At 39.4% G+C, this 23,531-nt stretch overlaps 1 protein-coding gene across 7 annotated transcripts; it reads right to left on the bottom strand.

Annotated features, from left to right (window-relative positions):
- Positions 1-1,095: 1,095 nt before the first annotated feature.
- Positions 1,096-22,122, bottom strand: LOC120660102 (serine/threonine-protein kinase STY8-like). 7 transcript variants are annotated; one of them, XM_039938453.1, is made up of 22 exons: positions 21,967-22,122; positions 21,290-21,462; positions 20,588-20,846; positions 20,257-20,485; positions 20,010-20,160; positions 19,703-19,879; positions 19,390-19,523; positions 19,038-19,295; positions 16,110-16,224; positions 15,323-15,405; positions 14,275-14,347; positions 13,539-13,643; positions 10,617-10,667; positions 4,350-4,486; positions 4,161-4,268; positions 3,884-3,951; positions 3,454-3,632; positions 3,203-3,313; positions 2,580-2,660; positions 2,417-2,467; positions 1,726-1,866; positions 1,096-1,650 (listed from the first exon to the last, which is right to left on the bottom strand). In XM_039938453.1, the coding sequence occupies exons 2-22, from the start codon at positions 21,440-21,442 to the stop codon at positions 1,474-1,476; spliced, it is 2,841 nt and encodes a 946-aa protein (XP_039794387.1). In that variant the 5' UTR covers positions 21,443-21,462; positions 21,967-22,122; the 3' UTR covers positions 1,096-1,473. The 7 variants fall into 7 exon arrangements, 5 of the variants coding, with proteins under 5 accessions (XP_039794387.1, XP_039794391.1, XP_039794389.1 ...); XM_039938457.1 differs by having other exon boundaries at positions 2,428-2,467; XM_039938455.1 differs by having other exon boundaries at positions 19,390-19,520.
- Between the last annotated feature and the right edge of the window lie 1,409 nt (positions 22,123-23,531).

The raw sequence follows: 23,531 nt of genomic DNA, 5'->3' as shown, positions 1-23,531 counted from the left end.
GTCGAAGGTTATCAAAGTGATGGTTACCGCCACAAACTCCCCTTGGTGACCCTCGCACTATCTCTGTTGTTTCCTTTACTGGTCCGCAGGTAGGAGTTCATCACAAGGAGTGCGCCCCCGCGAAGGACAAGAGCTAGGGACGGGCAGGACCTCCGACCTCATGGTCATCAACTCGCGCCTCGGGACGGGGGGGGGGGGGGGGGGGATCACGCCCGAAGGCTCCGGAGGACCCTCAGAAGCAGCGGAAAGCGTGCCGATCACAATTCGGAAAAACTGGCGTGGCGTGTATGGCTTTGCTACTCGAAGGCGAGAAAAGACTAGTTAGGGGCTCCGAAAGTGCTGACATAAGATGAAGATGTATGAGCAATATTGTAAAAACATCGCGAGGGTAGGGGGTATAAATACCCCCCGATTTCCCACACTGTAACAACTTTTTGATCATTAGAAGAGCTCGATTCGAGTTATCCGAAGGTGTTTAAGTATTTTTCCAGCATATTCTCCTTGTCTGTTAGGTGTTCTAGCAACCTTCGGGGTGCGAAGTCCCAACAATGATTATATAATTTGGTGGTACCTTTCAAAGACTAAAAAGACTTGTAACTGATATTCTTTTGTTGCTTTCTCACAAGAAGAAATGTGAGTGATCCAGTTATTGTTATGTGGGGCAGGGTCTATGAGAGGCGCCACAAGAAAAGGAAGGAGGCGCCGCCAACAGGAAGTCCTAATTAGTTAGGATTGCAGAGATTGTTTCCTATTTTCCAGGGATCCCAAGGCACATGCGCCTATATATATGTACTCAAAGGGTTAAGAAGTTAGGCAATACAATTATTCCCTCAATCCCTCTCCAAGCCGGTCGAACAGCAGGGCCTGACCCTGCCTTCCTCCGAAGACAAGCCGCCGGTGCAGCAGGGTAGCACCCTATCCACCGTCGAGTCCATCTGCCCACAACAGTTATTCAGTTATATCAAGGTTCCACAAATTGAGCAACACAAGTAATGGTAAAAAAATTGGGGACACAAATTGAGGCAGTATGCTTCCTGCCCTTTATTTCCACAAACTGAGGCACTCAACAAAACTTGAATTACGGTGACTGGAACATGATAAATCAGCCTTGTTCCAGTCATATCATATTGTATATATGTTTCTTCTAGTACACACACGAAAAAAAGAGTGCCTTCACGGAGATCTGAGTTTTGAGGCACTCGACAAACATGATAAATCATGGACAGAGTCAGTAATCTCGAAAACTTGAATTACGGTCAGATTTACATTTTAAACAATTTAAAATGGTCTGATTAGGCATGCTGCATCATGGCCATATATACAATATGATATGATACACAGGAAAAATGCAAATATATAGACACCAGATTTTTCATCGTCCCTGCTGTGTTCACAGTTCATTTTCCGACATTTTTAGCAATATTTATGTTTTTTTCTACTGCTTAGTGAAAATCATTACTGCCTGGGTAATCCTTATCTTTCTGGTTCGATGGTTCCTGTCGTAGCAGTGAAGAATGTTGTATTCTCAGATGTAGCAGTGAAGAATGTTGTGTGCTCCGAACCAGAGAGAGATTCATTTGAAAGCAACTGCAAGGGCTTGTGGTAGTGATCCTCTTGTTTCTGGCCAGTCTCCCGTGATGTCAATGTTCCCTAAAATAGCAGTGATCGTTGAAATGTCAGAAGGCTTCATTTGAGAGCAAGTTTGAGGGGCCTATGTAGTCATACCTGAGCATGTGCCTGAATGCCCTCCAATTCAGTAATTATATCTGAGAAGGAAGGGCGGGCAGATGGAATGGCGTTCCAACATCTCTGCATCAAGTTTGTTAGCCCTGGATGTGTTTTTGCTGGAAGTTGTGGGCGCAAACCCTGGTACAATCAGTACAATTCCTGTGAATACTCCTGGGACTTTTGGAAACATGTCTACTAAACAAATTGACGCCATATGCTCACAAAGCCAGCACCAATGGGGGGATAGCGACCCGGCCCCTTGCCCATTTAACACCACACCCGCTTCCGATGTAGTGCGTCGCTAAGAGGGTTACAACCTAACAAGTTTCTTATGGGTTTCATATCCATTAGAGTGGCTGTTTTTGACGCTGGTTCGCCAAACCTAACACAACCCTCCTCTTTTACCCGGACTTGGGACCGGCTATGTTGAGACGACTCAAAAAAGTCTTCCAGTCAACACAGGCGGAGTTAGCCAGGCACATGTATAAATGGGTCAAATCAAATCCAAGGAGAAGGATGTTCGCATAATTATCTCTTGTTGCACCTTCCGGTTAAAGATAGCTGCTAAAATGCTTCAAGCATATATATATATATATATATATATATATATATATATATATATATATATATATATATATATATATATATCTGCTACCAAGAAGCTGAGGAAGATGGGCAAGAACAAAACCTCTATCACACCTGCAGCTGCCTGGAGTGGGGTCATGATATCATAGGGAATCTGAAAAAGTCAGAGGTAAGACGACTTGAAAGACAAGAATTAGTAATCATGATTGGCAAACGAATTTCCTTGGCAAACATCTGTAAGCTTGTCATATGAAATAGTATAATACCTTGGATGTCATAAGCTCCCAGAGCACAATAGCAAAACTATACACGTCTGCTTTGGTGCCGTAGGCCTGATTGTTTATAACCTAAACATGCAGAACAAAAGTGATTGAAGAAGTTTACAGATTGTACTTGGGGAAAAATTACAAAGTTTCTGACGGAGTATTCAATGGCAACTAAGGTCTTGTTCGGTTATATGGGATTTATTCCGAGCTACTAAATCCCGATCCTTTGTACCTATCATAAGTATTTTATTGTAATTAGTTCCTGGCCCGGAACAAATCTTAATCTCTTATTGTACCTATCATGAGTTTCCTGGCTTCTTATACCTATTATTCCCGGTCCGGAATAAATCCCATATAGCCGAACAAGGCCTAAATGCATGACATGTGGAAAAATCAGAATTTAAATCCTTGTAAATACAACCAATCAAAACAATTATTTACTTGACAGTGCTCCTACAAAAATTTTGGAAGGACAAATAATTTATTCTTCAAATACATACTTTTCAATTTATCAAAGAACAAGCTCCATTTGGAGTAAAACAACACAAAACCCGGGGGGGGGGGGGATTTGGAATTGTGTTTCAAATTTCAGTTAGCTTTATCGGTCACGGCTAGAGCAATACCTCTGGCGCCATCCATCTACAGGTCACGGTTTCAGCCGTTACAACACCCTCTTTTATAACACCCTCTTGATCATGGAAACGAGCTAAGACAAAATTTGCCACCTTTACAATCTAGAGAAATGAGCAACAAAGATGACTCATAAATTGATATGCTCATCAGTACGTGCTTTCAATTTGTACAACCATGAACCTAAAGTGGGTAACAAAACATAAATAGTATGCACCACAAAATAAGAACTTAATAGTCATACGTGATTTTTATCCATTAGAAGAAGGTTAGCAGATTTCAAATCTCCGTGGATGATGCCGTTCTGATGCAAGTAAGACATCCCTCTGCATACATCTAATGCAAACTTCACAAGCATTGGAAGGTCCAAGACATTATGCTCATTGTGCAAGAAATCAAATAGGTTCCCTCCAGAAATGCATTCTGCAAGATGCAATAAGATATTGAGTCATTACATATAAGAAATTAAATGCTCTGTGGCGTGTATAGTTCTATGGATCAATAGACACGATTTTCTTTCCCACACACCTCCAAGGATGTGATATTTAACAGAGGCTGTAAGCCATTTTTTAGTGAATGGTAAAATACAAATCAAATTCTTTTGGAAGTTTGATTCTTTGTACGGGAATAGTCTTTTTTATCAAGAGACAAGTGTTGGTAGCATGATGTCTCACCTGTTATTATGCAAGGTGGCCTTGTGCATGAGTCAATCAGTCGAATAACATTGGCATGATCAAGTTCCCTGAAAAGAAGTGTGGAAGCAGAAGGAAATGTATGTATGTTCGTCTGATTCTTGTTACTTGTTATTACTTGCAAAAGATAAACTACCAACTTGTTTTCACTACAGCCTGCCGTGAGACTGTTTTCTCTAACCATAATATACCCAGGAAGTACAACATCAAGGAGAGAAGATAAAGACATAACAAGTGGTTTCGTATAAATGTAGAATACCTTAACTTGTAGAATTCTTGCTCAAATTCATTCCAAACCTTTTGATTCAAATTCTTAGAATTTAGTACATTAATAGCAACGTCCTTGCCAAAGTAAGTCCCATGAAACCTTCACATTAGCATGCACACATCATATGGAGAAAGCACTACAAGATGTTAGTCAGTCTAAGAGGCATACAAAGTGACTCACATATTGCCACAAGATTCAGAAGCAACCTTCTTCACAATCTTCACAAAACTTTTATCAGTATCTGACACACAATCATCTTCTTGGAATGGTCGTAACTTTGCTGAAGTTGAGCCGGACCATGAACCCCTTTCAATGTTCTAAAAGAAAGCTACTGTTAGACTTTTGGATAGTGGTTCTGTATGTCTTAGGATATATCATAAAGGAGTAAGTCCATTTTTAGTCCCTCAACTCTTATGTTTGTCTAGTTTTGACTCAATGTCATGCTCTATAAATTCTAGGAGTAGATCAAGTGGGTATAGAACTGTCTGTGGACGGCGTACCTTGTGCACTTGTCGGTGAAACTGTAGCCGGCACCATGGCCGGTGACGAGGTGGCGTTTAGCACATGGCAGCGACGGTCGGTGTAGAATGAATGCGCCATCACTGCACGTGGTCGAAAGGGTGGTGATGGCTTGCTGGTGGCGCATCCCGCCGCTAGCAGCCTCTCCCGTAGATCGGCTAGGGTTTGGAGGTGGGGAAACAGTGGCGGCGATGAACCTCGTGACCTGAGCCTCTAATCCCCACCTCCACTTTATAGGGCTGCACGACGGGGGCCCACCAACCTCATCTTGGGCTGGGCGTCCCCGATCAGGACGCGAGTTAAGGTTGGCCCAGTCGTTGGACTGGCCCGGTGGAGATCAATACTAACATTCTCCCCCTTGATCTCATCTTTGTACTTTAAAATTTCTCAATTTGAACTTAACTCTTTACTTTCTCTTTAGTTGCTTTGCTATTGGCCTCATCTCATTGCAGATCAGTACGTAGAGCGTGCCTCATCATGATGGTTATTAGTTACCGTCAGACTTAACAGCCACAATGTACCTTTCTGTATTGAAACAAGACCTTAACCTTTCTTTGAGCCCTTTAGTAATCCAGAAATCATAGGCCTCCCGTAAAACCCATGTCGACTTGGGCGGTAGGCCTTTTGATAAGCGGATCCGCAAACACTTGCTTGATACTTTGGTGCTCCATGATTTCATATGATTCTGGATTTTCTCCTTTGCAACATATAACTCACCGTCAATGTGTTTGGCAGCACACTTGACATGTTGCCATAGGAGACAAAATATTCGAATGGTATATTGCTGTTGTGTACCATTATCAATTCCGGGTAAAGGTTTCCTCAACCATTTTGCCTGTCCTGTAGCCTCATATCATGCTAAACTTTGGGTACACGACCCACGATATCACAACTATTTTGCTTTGGAGCTTTTCCACAATAAAACTCCAAGCGCGAGTGTTAGCTACTACTGTGGGCTTCACTAAACATCTCGCCAAAACTTAATTCCTTTTACTCACATCCTTTTGAGAGTACATGTTCCTTTCTTACTTAGCACGAGGCTGACAATATTTTGCAAAATTGCAAAATATTCTATAACTCCATTCCAGTGATCTATTGCTGGACTGGACTTCTGCCAAAATGTCCCGGATACTTGCACTATGTCAGGGTAAATTCTTTTGAGCACTAATTTTGCTTCCAACAGCTGAAGCACATGGAACTTTTTTCTTTTGATCGATCATACAACGATTCCTGGAATTCTGAAAATTCCAAAACTATTACCTTTGACAATAGGACAGGCGTAGGCTTACTCGCATGCATACTATATATATTTAGAACTCCTTTCTAAGTATGCTTTCTGCGATAGTCCTGATACCCCCTTTTCTTTTTATCCCGGTGAATTTTCTTTCCTAGAGTGAATGGCTCTTCACCGAGATTATTCTTAACAAAACTAGAGGTCATAATAACCTTATTTGAACTTTGCGGGAAAAAGAATTTCCCATCTTTAAACTTTGCATATTTGCAATTTGTCATCTTGACCTTTACTTAAAACTCTAAAATTTTATTCTCACAAAACTTTAGAGGCCACTGTTCTGTGATCTGATTTCATCAGGTAGTATTCCAATGTTCTTTTCTTTCCACAACAAAACCATTTAGTTATGTCATGTATATACTTTCTCGCACAAATCTCTGTTAGGAGATATCGTTCCAACATCCATCTAATATGATCCTAAAAGTAGTATGCACTAATGTCATTATGATTCTAAAAGAATCCTTTCATGAGACTGCATAAAACGTCTCATTATTTGCATAAAAACTTTTGCCACAAGTCGCGCTTAGCAACTTTCCATGTTCCCTCTGGAGTCACGTTTCAATCTTGTAGACCAATTATAGCCTACTGTCTTGACTCCATTAGGAACTTATTCTATGTTCCAAAATAAATTTAGAACTTTTAGGTCTCATTATATCTTCCATGGCTTCTCGCCACGTCGATGAATGAGACAACTCAATTTCTGTCATTCATACAACATCAAAACATATGTTGAGACAATTGTAGTGCTTGAATTATAAGAGTGAACATACCATCCCACTTCTCTTCAAGCCTTACTTCTCGGCATACTCCCCCAGATTATCTCATCTATAGTAAAATGGAATATCTTCGAGCTTGTGTTTGGATTCAGTCTTTACAAGCCTCGTAGGGTGCTTCAAGCACCACCTTTTCTTTTCAGTTGATTTGAGGCTCAACTATCTTTTCTTCCTATTTGGAGCTGAAAAACCTCAAGAATTTCACTTATTTTTGTGATTGGCGTATCAATGTTATGACCGTTGTACTCCCTTTTCGGTCGGTCATATTCACTTTAATAGATCATCTTTGCTTTTAAAAATGCATTGCATTTAACTTTGCGGGGAAATTCTCTCTAAATTTTAATCTTTCTTGTCTTTCTAATCTTTCTCCCCCTCAAAATATGGCACAAACTTTGCTGCCATAATTTCAAAACTATTTTTAACACTTGTGAACGAGGAGCATTTCATTACTAGAACTTTATTCATATGACCAAGTCATACAAAATAATGGGAGTACCATTTCCTCATTCCTTTTCAAGAGATCCTCAGAGTTATTGATTTGTTGCACTTTCAAGAACTCATCAAGTTCTTCATTTTGCTATACTTTTGCAAGTCATGCTTGCAATCTTGGTTCGCATACAACTTTCTTTTTGTCCTTCGATTATTTTCAAGTCACTATCCAACATGCCACTATAGTAGTGCATGAGAATTGTTGAGATAACTTTAAAAGCTTCCCCAGATTTCTTCATTTTTATATGATACTCATGTCGCACGTGAGTCATCACAAAAACTTTCCCTGTCATGCAGGATATGAATGGCACAAGTGCCAAAACTTTTCCGACTTGAGGTAATAAACTTTAAATGCATTGGTAACACATGTTTAATTCAACGTTGGTCAAATTGAATATGCGTCAAACTCATTTCAACCATTATCTTTACTGTTGTTGAATGACGAAAAAACTTTGGTCACAATGACTAAAACATGCATATATACTTTATTTTTTGATTAAATCTTCCCATTGGTTCCAATTTAATCAGAAAATTTAACGAATTATAATATTCGCAAAACTGAGAGAAACCAAAAACTTTTCGAAAACAGTTGCATCTCTTTTCCATATCAACTAAAAGTCAAAATGGAACAAGCACTTTTCTTTCTTACCCTCAACTATACAGCTGAGTAACCTCAAAACTTTATCTGTAGCGTTGATCGCAACTTTTGTCTGTTAATTTCTCTCTACTTGGGAAGGATTGTATGTCTTAATTTAACGTTGGTCAAAATTAAAATATACAACTTTCCTTTACTTTTAATTCTATATCACCGTTGGGCAGAAATAGAACACATGACTAGAATAAAAAATTATAATATTGCCATCATCAACTTTGGTCAGAAAATGACAATATCGTAATAAACTTTAAATTTCTTTTCTTTTAAGAGCAAACTAATACTCAACTTGACACTTACAATGGCAAAATGGTGCCAAAACATTCTTTCTTTGACATACAACAGCGGAAGCTTTTCTTAACCTTAAACTTAAAGGCTCATTTTTCCCACAGGGAAAAAAAACTCATCTGAGTTTATCTTTCTTTATTGCAGTGGAGGACTTTTCTTTCTTTTCAGAAGCAATACTTTGTCCTTCTCTATTGTCTAAAAAAAGATCACTTTTGATACAAAAATTTATCAGAGATATAAACTTTCAACCTTATACTCATAAATTATAATATTATTATCATCAACATTGGTCAGAAAATAACAATACCATAATTCAACTTTAAAAGATATCTTTTGACTCCTCTATTTAAATTTTTTCGTTGGTTCCAATTTAAATAGAGGATAAAACTTTTACTTTGCAGCGGAAATATGTGAACATATTCATATTCAGAAGCAATATCACTTTAAAACTTTACTATTCTCTAAAACAAATTATCCCGTTGGTTCAAATTTGAATAGAGAATCAAATCTATAAAAAAATCAAGAAAATGCTTCTGAAAATGATTAAACGTTGTCACTGTACAAGCCGATAATGTGGCCCAGCAGCAACTAGCGCCTCGGCCCGACCTGCTCGCGCGCGGCCTGCTCGCGCCCCGCCCAGACGGCCCAGCAGCACCCTCCCCTTCCCGGCTGGCCTGATCGCAGCCATCCGATCTGGATCGGACGGTGGAGCGTGGTTCTCGGAGGTATAAAACCGTCAGCGCCTCCCTTGGAACCCTAACGCCCCCTCCCTTCTCTCCCGGTCTGAGCCGGCGGCGGCGCCGCTGGCGGCTCTCCCTCGCCGGCGCGCCGCCAGGGTTGGCCGCCGCACCATGGTCGTGCCATGGCTGCACGCAGACCTGGGCCTTGCTTCTTCTTTCCCGTCCCCTTTCCTTTTCCACGCGAAACGGCAGCGGCCATGGATGGCCGGGGAAGGAGGTGGCGGCCTCCGGCCCCCGCGCTGCCCGGTCCGGCCGCCGCGCCATGGCCGCGGGACCTTGAGCCCTTGCCTCACTTGCTTCTTTCCCCTTGCTTCCCTGGACCCGAGCCGAGCGTAGGAATGGTGGCCGGCGGCGCCACTATGGCGCCCCTCGCTGGTGCATGCGTGCGGCCGGAGCCGCGCGCGGCGCCGTCGAGCGGCACCTCAGTGGTGCCCTTTGGGACCCGTGCTCACGCGCTCAGAGGAGCGCCGGGTGGTGTGCGGGGCGTCATGGAGCCTGTCCCGCGCCGGCGAGCCGGCACGGTCGTCTCTACCACTTCCGGCGAGCCGGCGGTGGCACAATGATGGCGAGGTCCCGATAAGTACCTCCGCTCATCCCTTTTCTTTCTTTTTCCCTTGCGGGTCCGATCTAGGGTTAGGGTTTGGGTTTTTCATTTCTTTTCCTTTTCCTTTTCTGTTCATCGATCCGAGATCGATCCTTTCCCCAAACTCAGATCTACTCGCTAAACCTAGCTCTAGATGCCAATGTCATGCTCTATCAATTCTAGGAGTAGATCAAGTGGGTATAGAACTGTCTGTGGACGGCGTACCTTGTGCACTTGTCGGCGAAACTGTAGCCGGCACCATGGCCGGTGACGAGGTGGCGTTTAGCACATGGCACCGACGGTCGGTGTAGAATGAATGCGCCATCACTGCACGTGGTCAAAAGGGTGGTGATGGCTTGCTGGTGGCGCATCCCGCCGCTGGCAGCCTCTCCCGTAGATCGGCTAGGGTTTGGAGGTGGGGAAACAGTGGCGGCGACGAACCTCGTGACCTGAGCCTCTAATCCCCACCTCCACTTTATAGGGCTGCACGACGGGGGCCCACCAGCCTCATCTTGGGCTGGGCGTCCCCGATCAGGACGCGACTCAAGGTTGGCCCAGTCGTTGGACTGGCCCGGTGGAGATCAATACTAACATGAACTGTAATCCCATCTAAACCTGGCACCCCAATGTGCCATTTAATTTTGAACCATGGGCATTAGTAACAACCCTGAACTATGTGAGCAGCTAAGAACCTGGCATGTCCTTTTACGAAAGGCCTGTCATGAAAGATGATTGACGAGGCATAGAGAGAAATGGGCTTGAAACCTATCTAAACTCTACCATAGTGGTAACATATCCTATGTGAACGGAGATCCCTTGGAGTAGGATAGTGACACAAGCTATTGGTAGGATGAGAGGTAAGTTGGGGAATTCTAGCTATCATTCACCCACATATTTTTTTGGGGCGGGGAGGGGGTTAAATTAAACAATATACATTGATTGAAGCACCAATTTTAGTTGGTATTGGAGTTTTTTCGAAGTGGGGTGTTCAAAATTAGACAGACATAAAAGTTTAGGGGGGGGGGGAGGGGGGCAAATATAGAATTATTCCTATCGTAAATGAGACAACTTTATGAAAGTGATAAAATTGCATATGATAAAAAATTAAATACCTTGTTTCTCAAAATCAATTCTCCTAGCGCCGTTTGCAAACCTTGAACATCCTGATCACTCCATGCAAAATTAACAATCTTGAGTAGAGTGTAGAAAAAAATTTATTCATATATAATTGGACCACAATGCTCATTATGTTAAATATATATGACACTGTCATTTCTATAGCTGTAGGATCGCGATTTCAGATGTGCATTTCTGTAGAAAATTCACTCCTTCACCACAATGTAGTAGAGATTGCTACCAAAAGTAGGAAAGCAATCATTGTATTATATACCTTACATTATAACTAAAACTGCAGAATTAATCTCCAAAACTAAATCGTTCATGATCTTAAATAGCCTTTATTAATTGTTATATGCATGTTTATATCATGTGTTAGGGTAGGAAGGATCTCCATAGCAGCTTAGTAGTCATGGTCAACTATTGTACCAAATAGGCTAGATCGCATGACTATAAGAACAAAAGCGAGAGGTTTCGAATAATTTCTTCTTGCTTTATCCGTGAAGTTGATCCCTGTTGACGCTCCTTAGCGCCCCGATTTGTATACCGCAAGCGCACGGTTCGTGTAGCTTTTCCCTTAGAGTATTTCCCCAAGGTTTATCAATCCGTGGATCGACAAAGAACTACCTAAGGTTTTCCATCTAATCTAACGGATCTATCCTAACATGAAGCATTGATTGCATATAAAGGGTAAACCTTTGATAGATATGAGTGATGTGTAAAGGTTGATCTCATCCATGAACATAGGCTTAATCATAGCAAAACCAAAGACATGACTAGGCCTATCATCATCTAGTTGTAGTTCAAGCTAACGAGCAAATAAATCATGCATCTCAATCAAAAGCATCTTTAAACTCAAAATCTCCAATCCGATCCCTCGATACTCCGCCTACTCTGTGGAGACGGCCTGTCACGACGCCCCCCTTTTGAACGAAATACCCTGAAGCAAGTCGAACCCCCTTTGGTAGTTCAGCCATGAACCTCTAGCCACCATGACTACAAGATCATGCTAAGAGATCTATCTCGATAATAGATCTAAGATGAAGCAAACCCAAAGAGAAGAACGAAATCGAAAGAGAGAATATGATCGCTAATAGATTCGGAAGACATGATTATCATTACTCATATAATAGATTTGTTTGGATCATCACCACCATGTGCACACCATCGATGAATCCAACTAGCTCATAAACTCCGCCATGGCACAACCACGCAGGGAGGCCACGGCGGCTAGGGTCGGCCTAAGCCATCTCCTAGACAACTTCGAAGACTTGCGACGGCCGTCGTCTCCCTCCGGTCTTGGCCCTAGGTTTTCGTCGAGTTCTGGGTGGGTGGATGCCTCGAGTTGAATAAGATGCAAGCTATTTATAAGCCGAGGAAGCCACCGGTCGAAGGGGAGGCCGAACCGCCTCAGAAAAGGGCTAGGCCGGCCGGCCCCATGGGTCTAGGCCGGCCGGCCTACCCCCTTTCGGGCTCGCCTCGCTCTCATTTTTCGCGTGCAGACTCCTTGCATCTTCTAGAGTTTATGTCCTTCACGATTGCACCCCTTTTGACGTCATTATCTTGGAGATATCTTCGAGGAAAGGATAGGATAGGGAATCCTTCCTTAAATCTTCATTTGCTTTGCTTAATCCCGAAGTATCTTGATCTCATCTTCATGGGCTTGGTCCTTTGGGCTCTCTTGGAGGATGGATGTGCATGAATGGGCTTCGAATCAACATGGGCTTTGGTCCTCCCTTTGGGCTTTGGGCTTCGTCTTTCTCCGTGTTAGTGCTCGATCACGGGCCTCGTCATTTCATGCTTCAAAATAGGCCAAAAAACCTGCAAAAATGAAGTTCCTCCAAAATATATGTGCAAGTGTGAAAATGACCAATAATTAGGCTGGGGTTAGGACGATTAGTGATTTTGATATTAAATTCATGCCATTATCAAGGATAAACAAGGGATAAAGTGGGTACTTAAGGAGCGCCAACAATCCCCTTTTACAGATCAATGGTGGCACTAACAATATGTTAGAATGGCAGTACCTCAGGCCATTAGTGGCCTTGATAGCAGATCAAATCTGCCTGTACTTTTGTAGCCTGTATTTATTAGGCTAGATTAGAGGATATTAGACTCTTCAATCAGCTATGCTATAAGTATGGCCTATGTCAATAGAGAAATGATCCATGCAATCCTGCCTTCATTCACAATCTACCTAACAACTCAATGAATCTAATACCAACTATACAACTATTTCTAGCTCTTATCTTAGTTGATTCTTGCTTAAATCAGTTGTGGTACAAAATAATAATCTAATGATCTACTTAAAAATTATCTAGCTAATGTCAACTATACCACATACTATAGCTCTTCTTAAGCTCTAAGCAAACACAATCAACTAAACAATTGATCCTACTAGGTTGACCTAGGTGAGTCAAGCTTCTTCTTTGGCATGTCGACGACTGTAGAACCATCCCACCATGTGGGTTTTAGGGTTTGAAATAACTAGAAAGAGAGACTGAGGCTAGGAGAATTTCCTCTTCTGCTTACTAATCCTTCAACGATAAACTTACTTAACCCTTAAGCAACTAAAAGAACCAATCTAATCCTAACAATCTGTATTTACAAGATAATAATGTCTACATTCCTAATCTGACACCTAAGTAACTTAATGGGAAAGAAAACCAACAGGGAATGTGGGTGGGCTGATGCTATCGCAGAGCAGGTATTGTTCATGCCCTACAAACCTAGAGAATCTTCACAGCCTTCCATAGATTTGTATCCCATTCACATAATAACAATGACAAAAGTAACCATATTGCACTCAAGGAAAGAATAAAAATGTCAAAAGTTTCCCCTCATCATCTATAGAAACAAATTCACACCTTCATTAATTAGGTAACTCAGGAAATCACACGATAAAAAACTAAAATTACCTGCAATCCATCAACAATAAAGATATAAAGAGAATAACCATCCAGTGTTGAGAAAACATGAGCTTCCTTAATTATCAGCCCAATGTCCAAAAGCAAAATGGACAGCTGTGAAAATGAGTTTTACACAATTAGATGCTATGTGGTGCCTAGAAAGTAAAGAAAGTACACCATAAACAATTGTTAGTTTGTTCTTAACACTAGGATATGATCAACGGAGGTTACCAAATATTAGTACCTGTAAGGGCATGGAAGATTAGAGTAAAGTGTTAGATATTGTTAGCAATGCTCTTGAACATGATCTAGAGCTAGAGGTAGATGAACACATGCACAAACATTTATTCTGCTGGATTAAAGACCCCAGCTTGCCCCTTCTCTATCTATATTTATACACAATTGATGATGTATGTCATAGCTGCTACAGTGCTTGGACTTACTGCAATGCAACTACTACCATTTTCTTGAGGTCATGCCTCAACCTATGGCAGCATGGTTGCTCTTACTGCTACTGCCTACCGCCTTTATATATGGCTTGTCTGATCACTAGGATAGAAGAGTTCGCCCAATAGAGTACAACCAAAATACTCTTAAAGATTACAACAATGGCTACAAAGTGATTACCATACAAGAAAACATGGTAAAACTATGCTAAGATCTAAGATTATTAAACAGAAAGTAGTAAATAATATATGTGGTTTAACTCTTACAGAAATTGTGTTGTTAGTGTAGAAAAGCTTACCTGTCTAAGGTTACTGGGACTTTTTATCGTGGATAATATAATCTCATGAATGTGCGCATATAATATCTCTGCCCTGTCGGATACATAGAGAGATACAATTGGTCAGTCCAGTCATGACAGCATCGAGCACTAGGATTTTATCTAGACAAAAAAGGGCTACTTACATGTGTACATGTACAGGTGCAGTGTTAACAAATCTAGTGCAAACACAAGTAATTTTTCATAATACTCAAGCTAGATAAGAGGTTGTATGGTGTGGTGCAAATAGAAGGGTGTGATATTTACTTTTTATTGCAATTGTGATGCCTTTATTTTTAAAAGTGTAATTAATTAATTACATGCATCAATTTGTTAATATGTTAAGTCCTTTTGTGGCTCAATGAACAATAGTGAAAACAGTGAGAATATGCCATTTTAAGCTACCATTGTATGGAGATGAATCAAGTCCATTTGTACCAACTGCAACTTAGCGTTCCCATTTTACTATTCTAAGCATATTTTGAATCATTTACCTCTGTTCTTATGCATCTATTGCTAGCAACCATACACCTCAGCATCATAAGTTAATAACTACTTGTTCTTTTAAAGGTTCGGAAAAGGTAACAGTGAGAACACGTTTTGAAACAGATGCATATGCGATACTATAAATCTTCATATCCAGACAATGCTGACTCCCTTCAAAATCATAGATTATTTGAAAACACAAATTGCAAAGCCCTTCTTCCTGCAGATAGTCATCATTATGTCTTGGAGTATTTGGACAGTTCAAAACAATGTTATCTTTAAGCAACAACTTTTTTTCTACTATAGCTTCACAAATGTCTGCAAGCATGAATTTTCCATGGTTGTCCATAGAGCAAATAAAGCTTACTTCCCGAGGATTGTAGAATGGTTCAAGAACATGTTGTAATGTTTTTTTGTGCTACTTTGTAACATGTTTTTATCCTTTTTAGTATATAACCATTAGAGGCCACAACCCCTCCTGTTCCATAAGAATAGGTCACTCCAAAATGAAAAGAAGAAGCAAGCAAGCACAACGCGTATGTACCTGGTAGATAGAGCAACCTCCGTAGCAGCCCTTTCCTGGCTTTCATTAGAGTCATTTATCTCATCCACATCTTTATCTTCAAGCTTCAATCAAAATTTAACATAAGTACGTAATCGTAACTTAATGTTATTTACTTGTAATAACTAAAAGAAGTTCTATTAGTGATATTGTAAATAAACATGCAAGAACAAAAAGGGAGATGAGCCTACTTTTTTTCCTTGATTTCTTTCTTTTTGTAAACTATAACTTCTGTCAGTATGTAACTAGTACCGGAAGATAGAAAAAATACCGTACAAAAGTAGCCTCAATCAGGAAAAAGTGGAAACAAAATTCAGACTATTGCAAATGAAATAATATATAACAAAATATTGTCCTAGAGCTCTATTTAAGCTTCTAGTCTAAAGATCTATCATTAATCTACACAAAATTCATCCAGACACTTCTTTTTTGTCCACAACATATAATTTACTTATGGATTCTTTTTATTTATTTATAATATGCATAAAAATATTATAACATAGTTATATTTGCATCCCAATCTAGTAGAGTAATTCTAATTAAAATATGAATTTTTGATGCATCATGACACATTGGTTTAAATAGTTTTCATGGCAACATGATTCATTTAAACTAAAAACTATATTATTGGAGAAAATAAAGATGGATATTTATCAACTTTTTAGTATAATATTGATAATAGTACTATGTGTTTTACAAGAACATTGACTCTTGGCCAATGCAACAAGAACAAAACAAAGATTCATACCAAAGTCAGAAATATATTTACCCTTAGGAAACGAACAGCAAATGCTGGGCGTTTATCAGAATCCTTTGCTTCTGCCAAAACCTTCTTGTGGATTAAGATGTCCTCTGCTTTATCAATATCTAGATTTATCTGATAACTATGCAACAATTGAAGAAAATTAGAATAGCATTAAAATAAATGGAGGAATTCAACCCTATTAATTTTAATCTTAAAAGTTGCACCTACAAAGCCACAACTATAGAGGATGTAGCAAAGGCGGCTCAAATTATACTTAAAGAATGATGATTGTCCCACTAGTAATATGATTTCGAGTTGCATTAGGAGAGAATAATATATGTTCAACAAGAGGTCGATGCCAGATCATGCAAATGCAATCCAAGGCTCATTCATGGTTGGAGCAATTAGAAGTGCTCAAGATAATTAGAGAATTGTTAATTCGTTAATAGTATATGCTTGTATAGTATAAGAATTTGAAGCTCCTAAAGCTCTGGTTGGGGCAATTTGAAGCTCCTAATGCTTCAAATTCTCCTTAAGTTCCAAAGAGTTATGTAAAGTGAAATGCTCTTGTGAGACCATCCTCAAATAATTTAAGGCGAGCTTGGCCAAATATCATTTATTGTTGTGGGTTGCTTCCTGGCAAAATGTGTGTGTTTGAGATAAAAGCTCAAGAGAAAGAGAGTGCTTTCCACCCCAAACATACTCCCTCCAATTCACAATACTTCTTTTTGACGTTCAGTCTCTCATCTGGGTACATGCATGCCCATCCTACTCACGCACACCTCACTCACACCATTATATGCAAACAAAACCGAAGACCGCGTCCTTTTAGAGATCACCGGAATCCCTGAAGATAAAGGATGAACACCATCCTGCCTTTACATCCAGGTAGGTAGACAACCAATTATTACAAAGTTCTGAGAGGCTACGGATTTAATTAAGAGGCAAGCCCCGGGGTAAGACGGGAATGTCGAGCCTGGGACTCGAACGCTCGTGGGCTGTTGGCGATTAGCCGCTCCCAACCACTGGGCTATCCGTCTGTTCTCTCCAATTCACAGTACTTGTTTAACTTTAGGCACAAAAATTAAGGGGCATAAATGACAGCCACCCTACCCTATGATGCCACCAACTAACACTCACCCACTCACCCCCTAGTTGTTTCTAGTTGAATGAATGAGGGATAAGATTGGGTTGAAATGAACTATCTCGAAGTTGTTAAACAAGTATTTTGAGTGGAGTAGAAGATGCAATAATTGAACAAGAAGTCTTGCGAATCAGAGGGAGTAATAAGGAATAGGGAGGGAGAGGAGCACTTTGGCCTGTTATGGATACGAATGATAGACGGCATAATACGTAGTCCTCGTGAAACATGCCTACCTAAGGTATCTGCACATTCTGAGATTAGGCTAATGGACGAAATCAAATACTGTCACATTGAAAAATAGAGTGGAAGTGATTCATTTAAAACCAGTACAACATGAATAATATTTCTTTAATATTTTTCAAATGACTTGGGTTATAATTTTCTTTATAATGCTTTTTTAAAATAATTACCAAGGGTTTTTGTAATTTATATTTTAGGAAAAGTATAAATTACTCCCTGAACTATAACCAATGTTTGGATAATCCCCTACACTATAGTTTGGTTCATTTTACACCACAAACTATGCCCTTTGGTTCAAATTACCCCCTAATACAATTTGTCTTTTTCATTTGTCCATGCATAGGTGGCATTTTAATCTGAAATTTTACAAGATGATAGTACACATCATAACACATCTTAGAAAAATACAGCATATTTTTTATCATTATATTGATATGTTAGTATATTTAATATTAAATTAATCATTGGAGTACAAAATTATATGAAAAATAAGGATAAAAAATTATAATTTTTTTTAATATGCATTGTGATGTATACTACTACCCTGCAAAATTTGAAATTAAAATTCAACTTATGTATGGTGAAACAAAAAAGACAAATGGTGTATGGGGGTAAAATGAACTAAGTTGCATAGTTTAGGAGGTAAATTCAACCAAGTTATAGTTTAGGGGGTTATTCAGACTTTGTCTATACTTGAAGGGAGTAAATTGAACTTTTTCCTTTAATTTATATAATCCTTAGGGTGAAAACAAATTAGCGACCAAGAACCCTTTGCCAACACTTTTCAACCAAAAAGATACCAACTATTTAGTAAATAACTCTTGAGAAATAACTTAATTAAAATAAAGATCTGTTGTGACCATTTAAAATAAATTATATAAAAGAAGATCAATAATTGTCCACCATTCTCACAAAGTACTCAAACATATTATAAACCTAGTAATGCATGGCATTTAATTTAGTAGGAAAAAGGAAATTAAGACGGATGTTACAGCAAACTTTGAGTATATCAACCAAAAAGGGTACATGGAAGTATTGGACCAGCGATCAAGGCTCATAAAAGATGTTGAATTGTTTGATATGCAAAAGAAATGGGCATAATAGTCAGGTTTAAATCCAGGCAGTAGAAAAGAGGTTGGAATATGGTGTAGTGAACCCCATACCATATATAGGGATCTTTATATTCTTAAATTGTTGTGAAGATTCCTAAAGAGTATGAGTCACGTATGAACATATTTAGATTGCAAATACTAAGAATTCGTGTTACCTTGGTTAGTTAAATTTATTTCCCTACGGTGGAACCTGTCTATTTAAGTCTCTAAGTAAGCATAAATGCTCATATTTTTCAAGTAATTGTGTTTTTAGTGGTACATCCCTTAGTTATACAAGGCGACTGACTTGTTAGTCTCTCTGACCATAGAGTTGGGATACCCATGCCTAGCTACGTCCATTGAGATGAATGCATATAAGTGTAGATAGAAAAAGAATGTGTCTTAAAAAAGAATGAAAATCTTGGTGCCGCAAATCATTTGGGCACATAGAAGCTTCATAGGAAGCAAGTTAGTCACCTCATGGGAAGCCGGGCAAAGTGGGCCTCGAGTTGCTCGCGGAACTCAGGAGCAAGCGCCTCCTCGAAACCTTTTTGGACGAGGCGTTGGTACACTTCGGAACATATGTCGGAGGCAGTAGCGTGCACGGGCGCGGCGGCGGCTGAAGGCGGAGATGAACTCTCGCTGACGTCCTCTTCAACGCCACCGCCGCTGTAACGGCTGCAATTAGCTGACGTGGGCGCAGCATTGCGAGGCAGAGACGAGGTCTCGCTTGTTCTGATCATTTTGTTTTTGTCGAACAGACTCCAATTAATAAAATCTATAAATTCAAATCTGAGTGAAACGAGAGTAGGCGCCAAGGTTTACTTACCTCATGCGGCCACGCTTTCCGTGACTGTTCACTTCTGGTAAGTGTGTATTAAAACTGTTAACATCATTGGCAGTTCCCGACGGCGTCCTCTCCTTCCTTTTATGCAAAGCTGGGGCATTTGGAACAGGGACCTGCTGAAGCACACTTATAACGATGTTATATGTACAATCTGTACTGTCTTCTGTACAGTTTTCTTTCTTTACAGGAGTTTATTACCTTTCTAAATTGGACAGTGACACTATGACAGCATATCTTTTAGCATTGAATTCCTAAAAATGTAATTAGTGGCGAAGAGAAAGTACATTGATCAGACCTGGTCCATCTCTGTCTCATTCAGCTTCTGGACAACATCCCCTATGCTCGGCCTTTTCCTTCGGTCAGTTTCCATACAGCTTAAGGCTATTTCGATGCATCTCTTCACTTGTTTGGAGGATGACTCAGGCATGCAAATTTGCGTTGCCTGTAGCCTGTTCCTCCAGTTTTCATGTACCTATATATATCAGATTACAACATAAACGGTACTATATCGGAAATACTATAGTAATCTTTTGCCAAGATTGTCAAGTGATCTTTCACAACAATTTTGTCTTAAATGATAATGACAAACAGCATTTTCTCACAATCTCAATGAATTGCTGGGAAGACATATCAGAAGTTTTGGAGTGGCCTGTAGGTCCTGTTATTATCTTTATGATTACAACACCCAAACTGAATATGTCGAACTTCTTTGATATTAAGTTGCTCTCTATGTATTCTGGCGGCAAGTACCCCCTGCATGACACCATATATGCATGGGTGTTGAGTAGTCAAAATTATTTGAGATTATGTTTCATGCTTAAAGGAAATTTCAGTTAGCATGAAGCTTACAGTGTTCCCATAGAACTTTTCGTGATCCGCGTTTGTTCTTCCCTGAACAACCTTGACAAGCCGAAATCTGCGATTTTTGGCACCATATTCTCATCCAGCAATATATTGGTTGGTTTTAAATCCAAATGATAAATAGGAGGTTCCAATTCCTCGTGAAGGTATTTCAATCCCATGCAAATCCCCTTAATTACCCCATAGCGTGTGTGCCAATCAAGTCCGTGATACTCATCTGTGTTGTAACAACAAACAATGATCATTATCAAAAATATTGGTTCTCGAATATCATTCCTAACTTTATATATAATTATATATATGTAGGGAACAGTCATACCAGAAAGATACTTGCCAAGGTTTCCATTTTGCATATACTCGAAGCAGAGTAACCTATATATCTTGTCAGCAAGAACATATTTTCCATTGTACTTAACAAGTTTTTTCTGAATTTCATAGCAATAGCTAACAACTTGCACAATGTTTTGGTGCTGGAGCCGTACAAGGTTGCTGAGCTCATTCTGAAATTGGTCCTCCTCAAGCCCTGGCATGTCATAAAGCATCTTCACTGCAATCTTCTCCCCATCTTTATGCACACCCTGTTCAACATCTCATATTGATGATATATTAGCTTGTAGTAAAGTAAAAAAAAAAGTGCCAGAACTTTAGGTCTATATATAGCGGCAAATCCCACACTTCGGGTCCATGTATATATCTCTTGTTCAAGCTAGTTTCGGGAAGCTAGGACTACATTCTTCCACCATAAAATACGATTAGAAGATAATAAAATATTGCAGGCCAATCTATTTCCAATAAGATATGTAGTCCTCCATCCGTTCTAAATTGTAGATTGTTTTATTAAATCTAGGTATATAGTTTTTGCTTGCTATGCATCTAGATAAATATTATATCTATATATATAGCAAAAATTACATATCTAAATTTGCTAAAACGACCTACAATTTGAATGAAAGGAGTACGTGTTATTCCTAGTTTGTTAAATATTTCCCCAATACCAGCAGCAAAACGCAAAGAACATTACCAGGAAAACTTGGCCATATGCGCCGGTACCAATTATCCGCTCCTTTGAGAAACCATTCGTCATTTCTTTTAATAAATGGAATGGGATGACCTTTGGCACATCACTGCTTTGTATGATCCGTGCTATGGCTTCCCATCTAGTAGAAAGCTGCATGGAAATTATTTAACCGTGTTCTGCAGAAGAGAAAGTACACGTTTCAAACTGAATTTTAAGGATTAGAATTAGAATTTCATAAAAAAAAACTAAGGCCAATGAATCTAATCCTCCTCCTCCTCCTATCCTAAAATACTAGACAAAGCGAGAAATTCACAACCATGTAAGAATAGCAAAGCAGTTTGCGGTGACCAAATAATACAAGGAGGAATAGCATGTGATCTACGTATGGATTAATTAACTGGCCAGGTTAAGATTTCTCAAGAAACACGCATAGATCTGTGATGGTCAACGAGCATGAACATGAGCACGTGCTCGGCGAGCCTCATGGCAGACACAGATATGATCTGGATATGAGCATCGAAGCAGCAGGTTCCTAAGATCACCGGAGAAATCACTAGCTTACTACCTGGAAAGAGGCCGGCCAGCAGGCTGCTGCTGCCGCGGAAAGGATGATCTGTCTCGTCGACCAGTGGAAGATCAGTATAGACGAAGCAGTAGCCAGTGGAAGAAAATCTACATACCGTGAGCAGACTAGACTAGCCTTCGGGCTGGAGAGTGGAGAAGGACCGCCGAGAGCTGAGCCTGCAGAGGGAGCCAACAGCCAACTTGCATTTGTTTGGGAATCCAGTAGTCGATTTGGGGAGATATAGATGGCGTGATCGATGAAACCACAGCTATTTTATTCAAGGAGAAAAAAATAAAACCACGACTACAGCAACCTGTGTATATGACCGAGGCGGCGTGACTATTTCGCAAGCACGACTTCCCTCTGCTCAGTTTTTATTTACGGAAAAATCTATTTTTCAACTTTGAACTATCACGTTTGTCCGATTTTGATCCTTAAACTATAAAATCGGACATCCTTCACCTCCAACTGCCGAAACTATTCGAAAAACAACCTTAGTCTTTACCTAAGACGGTTTTGCTACTATAAATTTCCGAATTTCTAGGATTTTACACCTCTCTCAATTAAATAATAGAGAAAGCTTAGTTAATATTATCTAAAAATTGTGATATTTTTCTGGGAGGTGGCATAAGAGGCAAAGAATCAATTTCAGCTAGATGTGCTACTTTAGACATAAAGGGACTTGAATTATAAAATATTGGAAAAATTCAAAATTCCTTTAATTTTGAGGCCAGCTAAACCTTTGCTAAAAATGCATTAGAAACATGATAATTCATAAATTTTTATTTAGTTTAATTATATACTTTTTATTGGTCCAATTTTTGTTGAAATTATTTGAATCCTTCACAATGCTCAAATTTGAATCAAATTTGATTATTTAAAATTCTAAGTTGATAATTTTCTATAGAACTTGGGCCAAGAAAAATAATTTATTAAACTAAATAAAAAATTTGAATTGTCTTGTCTTTAATGCATTTTTAGTAAAGGTTTAACTAGCCAACAAAATCAAGGAATTTTGAATTATACCTATTTTAAAAATTTTATAATTCAAATTCCTTTATATCTAATGTCACACATCTAGCCAAAATAGATTTCTTGTCTCTTTTGGTACCTCCCAACAAAATATCATGATTTTTAGATAATATAAACTATGCTTTCTCTATTATTTAGTTAAGAGAGTTGTAAAATCCTAGAAATTCAGAAATTATACTGTAGCAAAACCATCTTTGATTGAGTCATGGGTTGTTTTTCGAACGGTTTCGGCAGTTGAAGGTGTAGAATGTCTGGTTTCATAGTTCAAGGACCAAAATCGGACGATCATCGTAGTTTAGGGTTGAAAAATATATTTTTTCCTTTTATTTAACCAATTTATTTTTTTAACTTTACATCACTAGGTCCTACATGCCATTAGGTATTTCATCCAATTGCACGAAGAAATTATGAGGACAATTACAACCCGATGCTATCATGTGTTTCCTCAGATCTAGCAGATCCAGCATGTGTTTCGTGTGTTTCATCAAATCTAGCGGACACATTTTGTTCCAATGGAACAATTTGTTTCCAGGGAACATTTTTTTGTTCCAATGGAAAGATTTGATCGAATTGAACAAATTATAATATTTGTTCCGATGGAACAATTTGTTCCAATGGTGCGATTGGATCCAGATGAACAAATTCTAA

This window comes from Panicum virgatum, chromosome 2N (assembly GCF_016808335.1).
Source record: "Panicum virgatum strain AP13 chromosome 2N, P.virgatum_v5, whole genome shotgun sequence".
NCBI lineage: Eukaryota > Viridiplantae > Streptophyta > Magnoliopsida > Poales > Poaceae > Panicum > Panicum virgatum.
This window is presented reverse-complemented; position numbering and strand designations above follow the sequence as displayed.

Bases quoted from the DNA above. Each gene is read 5' to 3' on its own strand.
- LOC120660102 (XM_039938453.1), bottom strand. From the start codon at position 21,442: ATGCAGCTTTCTACTAGATGGGAAGCCATAGCACGGATCATACAAAGC. The intron at 2,661-3,202 runs GTATTGCTCTAG...CTGCATGTTTAG, and splicing joins GTAGATGGATGGCGCCAGAG to GTTATAAACAATCAGGCCTA. The intron at 1,867-2,416 runs GTTTTGTTCTTG...TGATTGTACCAG, and splicing joins CAGCTGCAGGTGTGATAGAG to GGTTTGCGCCCACAACTTCC.